At 31.1% G+C, this 5,987-nt stretch overlaps 1 protein-coding gene across 1 annotated transcript; it reads right to left on the reverse strand.

Moving 5' to 3' along the window:
• Positions 1–2,730: 2,730 nt before the first annotated feature.
• Positions 2,731–5,345, reverse strand: LOC145166731 (protein FREE1-like). Its single transcript, XM_079085763.1, has 9 exons — positions 4,305–5,345; positions 4,136–4,222; positions 3,922–4,053; positions 3,724–3,834; positions 3,558–3,623; positions 3,360–3,470; positions 3,168–3,263; positions 2,997–3,083; positions 2,731–2,902 (listed from the first exon to the last, which is right to left on the reverse strand). The coding sequence occupies exons 1-9, from the start codon at positions 5,094–5,096 to the stop codon at positions 2,825–2,827; spliced, it is 1,560 nt and encodes a 519-aa protein (XP_078941889.1). The 5' UTR covers positions 5,097–5,345; the 3' UTR covers positions 2,731–2,824.
• Between the last annotated feature and the right edge of the window lie 642 nt (positions 5,346–5,987).

Here is a 5,987-nt window from a genome sequence, read left to right on the forward strand (position 1 = left end):
CTTATTTTAATATATTTGTCGGTTCCAAAAAAAAAAGCTTTGGGTGTTGGTTTTATTAATGTTATGTTGCCTCGATTGATACGTGTTAATCTCCTATTATGCCTTTAATTTCCTCCAACCGGATAATAATTTTTTTTCACATCGTTTCATGCTTTCCAATCAAATACAACTTAAATGTAAAAGCTATTACGACTTAACAATTTGCAACAAACATCAATAACAATCAGAAACATAACAACATATACAACCAAAACAAACTTCAACCCCATTGAGGAGCATGGACTTTTTCCTAGTTTTTATTAAAAACTAAAATAAAATAAATAGTGATTTGTCTCTACAAAATGACACCAATATTGATATAATTTCTTGTATATATTTTTGATAAAAAAAATTACATTTTATTTTTTAATAAGTGGCAAAAAAAAAAGTATGATACGATAGTGTTGTGCCTTTGAAAAAAAAAAAAAAAAAAAAATCATAATAATTTTTAATAGAAAAATCAAAAATGGGGTTGGATTTGTTTTAAATGTAGATAGCCTAAATGAGCCAAGATTATAAATTAACAACTTACATTTTAATATTCATCTTATCTTGACCATAATTTTTTTGGTACAATTTTGATCGTTATGAATATGAAAAACGTCACATTCATGCATGCCATTGCCATTGGATAATCAAATCGTGCGATAGAAGTCAGCGATTTACTCCCCACAAGAGAAGAGGGTGTGGATTGTGGATTGTGGAATACCCTTATTTTTAGGTAATTGATTAACCAAGTCAAATGTTTATTGATTTTTGTGTCCTTAGTGCGTGTTCTTCTTTTTTATTTGTCAAGTCCAAAAAGGCAAAAACAATCATACAAAAAATATCTTACACACTTTTTACAAAATAATTTACATTTCAAAAAGAATTTGTTTGAATATAATCATAGCAAATGGGAAATCTGGAGTTGTGTTGGGATAAATTAATTACATCTTCAATGAGATTTAGGTGGTGTTTTTTTATTTAATGGACTTAAAATATAAAAATACTTCATAGTTCAGTTGTATATGGTTGTTTTTTTTATTTAATTCTAACAAAATATTCTAGTAGGTTAAGTTAGGAAATGAATGTCCGTAACATCCTCATGACTATATTTAGTTTTTTAGCTGCCTTTATTTTACCAATGAAAAACACATTTATATCCAAAATTATGAGTAATGGAGTGAATTTTTATGTTTACATATTCAATTATTGTGTAATTATCATACCATTTTCATATGGACGTTATTTTTGTTTTTCCAATATATATGTAAACATTAACTCTTTAATTTAATTTTGTTATTTGAACTTATTTTAAAACTATGTTCAATTTTAATGTTAAAATATAAATTTGTAATATATATAACGATTAGTAAATAAATGATCATTGTTATTTGTCAAATTTAAACATGGTAAAATAGTCATTCATTTATAGGGAATATGACTTATTAAGAACTTTTCGGTAAGTTCATATCTGGGTAACTATTTTTTTTTTTACACATCTAGGTAACAAACTTGTTGGAAGTGTTCACATATGATCATTATGACCTGCTATAGCAGGTTAAATCCTAGATGTGAACGCTTTCAACAAGTTCATTACCTAGATGTGTACAAAAAAAATAGTTACCAAATATGAACAAAACGAAAAGTAAAAATTAAATTACATGAATGGTCCCTGTGGTTGGGGGAATTTGCGTTTTAGGTCCCTAACTTATTTTTTTTAACTTGGATGGTCCCTATTGTTTATTTTTGTTGCGCGTTTAGTCATTGTCTTACCTAAAAAGACTATTGTGCCCTTATTAATTTATTTTTTAATTAATTTTCTTATTTATGCATTTATTTTTTACATATTTAAAAAAATTAATAGACCTCACATATTTGTATCTCTTCGGATGATCCATACTGTTTATTTTTTAATTAATTAATTTTTTTAGCTCAGATGGTCCCTACTGTTTATTTTTGTTACGCGTTTAGTCCCTGTCTTACCTAAAAAGACTATCAAACGGCCCCTAAGATTACCTAAAAGTAAAAATTAAATTACACGAATGATATGTGGGGTATATTAATTTTTTAAATATATAAAAAATAAATACATAAATAAGAAAATTAATTAAAAAATAAATTAATAAGGGCAAAATTGTCTTTTTAGGTAAGACAGAGACCAAACGTGCAACAAAAATAAACAGTAGGGACCATCCAAGTTAAAAAAATAAGTTAGGGACAAAAACACAAATTCCCCCAACCAGGGACCATTCGTGTAATTTAATTTTTACTTTTTGTTTTGTTCATATTTGGGTAACTATTTTTTTTGTACGCATCTAGGTAACAAACTTGTTGAAAGCGTTCACATCTAGGATTTTACCTGCTATAACAGGTCATAATGGTCATATGTGAACACTTCCAACAAGTTTGTTACCTAGATGTGTACAAAAAAAAGATAGTTACCCAGATATGAACTTACCGAAAAGTTAATTACCTTAATAAGTCATATTCCCTTCATTTATATTCAGACAGTTCAATTCAAAAAAGATGAACCACATTGTATCTATACAGATATCGTTGTCTACTTATCCATTCAATATCTTTTTTTTTCTTTTTTTATCAATTTATGACTTATTAGGACAAATAAAAACTTATCCGTTCTTTTTTTATCAATTTATGCCTTAGTTGTGTAAGTGAAACAAATTTGTTATTATTCACACCAATACATAATCAGAAATTATAACCAATTTATAAAGTCTAATTTTCTATCACCAACAACAACAAATATTCAAAAAAAAAAAGAAAAAAAAAAGATCAATCATCAACGTGCATTCACAAGGAAAGGATGCTGACACACACTGCATTCTATGGTTTTTGAACCCGTAATCGGAACCTCAACCTAAAAATAAATTAAAATTCCAAATCTTTATTTTTATATAAACACAAAGAAAAAACAAAAACAAAAATATATTTTCAAATAGAATTTAACAAACCTTCAAATGCACTGTGCAAGTTGGACATTCAACCTCTTTCACATTGGATTTTGATTCTGTAATTCTAAGCTTCTTTTCCATCTCCTCCTGTCATCCACCAAACAAAACTTTATAATTTATTTATATTACTAAATAATTAATAAAATTACAAGTATTTAATTTAATTAGCACCTCAAGTTTTTTTGCAAGATCTTCATGCCTATTAAACCCAGAAGAACCTCTACCTGCCACCTCATTCACATGACTCAGCCTCTGAGTAACTTCAGCCTATTAAAAAAAATTAATGAGTAGAAAATCAAAATTTATATATACATTATAATTTTTTTATTTTATTTTATTTTTTTTAAATTATGCATTGCATACCATGCATTGGTCACAAACTCGAACTTGTTGAGCATTTTCCTCTGTTGTGAGAGCAATTCTACCTTGAGTACACTTATCACAAAAAATATCACCACAATTTCTACAGTGATGCTACAAAGCAAAAGAGAAAACAAAACAATAAATAAATAAATAATCCTCATTAAGAATTAAGAATTGAAATTAAACAAACAGACTAACCCTTCGCACAAAAGCTCCAAAATATGTTTTACAAGTTGTGCATTTAGTAGATGCTTCATCTGGAACCTACATACAAAATCAGATTCAATTCCACATATTTTTATTTGACAATTGACACCATTAATAGAATTCCAATACAATTCAGATTTAAGAAGATTAAACTAACCCAGTGATCTTTTTCTTCATTTCCAGGCTTAATCAAGTTTTTCCAATCAGGGAAGACTTTCTTCTTTTCAGTTGGTTGTTCAGAGATTGATACTTCTTCCATCTCCTTGAGCTGAATCATTAAAAGAAGAACCATGAATATGCAAGAAAAAAGTTTATGAATCATAGAGAATATGGAAGAATAGTAGTACTCCAGAACCTGAATGCTTGCAGCAGCTACCATGTCAAGGATATTGGTTGTGGTATAACTGTTTGACTTTAGTCTCACACGTCTTTCATCAACATCAATGGAACTTTTGGTCCAGAAAGCAAATATATTTGAATCCATTACCTATAAGGAAAGAAAGAATTTAGAGTTGTATTTCAGAGATTTCAAACTTTAACAAGAAATTAATTTGATGCAACATACTTACCTCCCATCTTGTTACAGATTCAAGGGAATAGAGTTTCAGTGTTCGGTTTGTTGCAGGATCAAGCATCCGAATACCATCTAAACCAATCTGCAGAGATAAGATCGAATTGAGTTTCTTTAAATACTATGTACTCATATGATCAAGAATTTGTGAAATGTATAAAACAAACCTGACATAGCACATCCATGTCTCCCTGAACTCCACCCCCTTCAGAGAGAAGAATTACACGGAATTTCTGTACTCCGCTTTTCACATCTTCATTCGCATGGACTTTTGGTGTAGCTTTTACAATCTTCGCATCATCCAATGATGAAATTGAACTCCTCTGCGCATTCCCGCCATCAGTACCAAAAGTTATAGGTCTCCCGTAATCATCAAATCTCAGTGCAGGCAACCTAGAAGACGAATGATCTGTCCTGCCGTTATTACCTCCATTGTAAGCATAGACATCTTCAATTACTTTGTCATTTTCCAGTGCCTCGATTACAATCTGCTCAGTCTTGCCACCATCAGGAACACCGATAGGTCTCCCATAATCATCAAACCTAACCGCTGGCACCTTAGAGGACTCCGCCTGCCTACCACTATTTCCTCCGGTGTACGCATACACACTTTCGTCAACTGTAGCACCTCCGAACTCCACAGCCGCCTGATTCTGATTCTGATCACACGATTGATGGTAATACCAAGAAGGTATCGAGTTCGGATCGTAACTAGGATTACTCGAATCAAAACTCTGAAACGTTCCATTCTGACGATCGTTATTAGGGTAGTGAGTAGAGGGGTGATTAGTGTAGTAATCGGAAGAATAGTAAATTGAAGGATCTGGAGGGGCTGATGCGTTGGTTGTAGAAGGGAAATGATCGAATGGGGGATTAGGAGTAGGGTTTTGGGTGTCAGATTGGTAGTAATCGTAATACGATGATGATGAAGGATAATTCATCTCGTTTTGGTGATGCATGTTTCAGATTAGGGCTTTGTTAGATCAAAATTTAGGGTTTAGATGGATCAAGAATGTTAGATATAGACTGAATCTTTGATATGGCGTGTGATGAAGACCGATTGTTATTTGTTGCAGAAGGAACACGAAGAAGGTAGAGAGAAAGTGTGGGTGTGGTTTACCCGCCAAAGATCGTTATCACATACGGGTCGGGTCCAACCAATGTCGATCGGAGCTATTCGGCGTTGTCTTTACGGAACTGTCACCGCGTTGATACCGTAACTGTATTTACGCGGAATTACATGTATGCCCCTTGGGTTTGATGCCAAGTGTAATGAATGGAAAATGTAGTTCTAGAAAATTCCAACCAAGATATTTTTTAAGAGTAAACTATATTTTTGTCTTCTACTTTTGTTAAAAAAAACCAAATCCTTTTATTATTTCGGTTTTCTGTACCTTATCAAAAAATTTAACTATTCTAGTATAAAAACCATTTGATGTAAAAACGAAGAAACACAATTTTAATATATTTTCTTAAGTGGTTAAATTCTCTTCAAATCTTGCTTATTCTTTTTATAAAGTTTTAGGTACTGTTTGTTTTTTCAAAAAAAACTTTTCAAACCACTTTCTGTTGTGCGGCGCAGCACACGCGCATCACTTTCTCTCTCGCAACAGTTTGTTTTTTGGAAGTCTTCAGACTACAAAACTTCTGCGCGTGTGCTGCGTGGCGCAGCACTTGACTTGCCTCTTCGAACCTCTTCAGCTTTCATTTTTTCCAAGTGTTTTTTTTTTTAGAATTTTGGTATAACTTATTTTTTTTTTTTAACTTTTTTTAAACTTTGATTTTTTTAAACTTTTATTTACGAATTCAATACAATTTTTTTTATAGTTTCCACAAATTTTTTTAACTTG

Source organism: Lactuca virosa, chromosome 3, assembly GCF_052849685.1.
Source record: "Lactuca virosa cultivar CGN04683 chromosome 3, Lactuca_virosa_CGN04683_v6, whole genome shotgun sequence".
NCBI classification, from domain to species: Eukaryota; Viridiplantae; Streptophyta; class Magnoliopsida; order Asterales; family Asteraceae; genus Lactuca; species Lactuca virosa.

What these genes read in the sequence shown, in the direction of transcription:
- LOC145166731 (XM_079085763.1), bottom strand. Translation starts at nt 5,096, where the DNA reads ATGCATCACCAAAACGAGATGAATTATCCTTCATCATCATCGTATTAC. An exon ending in ATGAAGAAAAAGATCACTGG is followed by an intron (nt 3,624 to 3,723) that starts GTTAGTTTAATC and finishes TTTTGTATGTAG; the next exon opens with GTTCCAGATGAAGCATCTAC. An exon ending in TTGGAGCTTTTGTGCGAAGG is followed by an intron (nt 3,471 to 3,557) that starts GTTAGTCTGTTT and finishes TTTGCTTTGTAG; the next exon opens with CATCACTGTAGAAATTGTGG.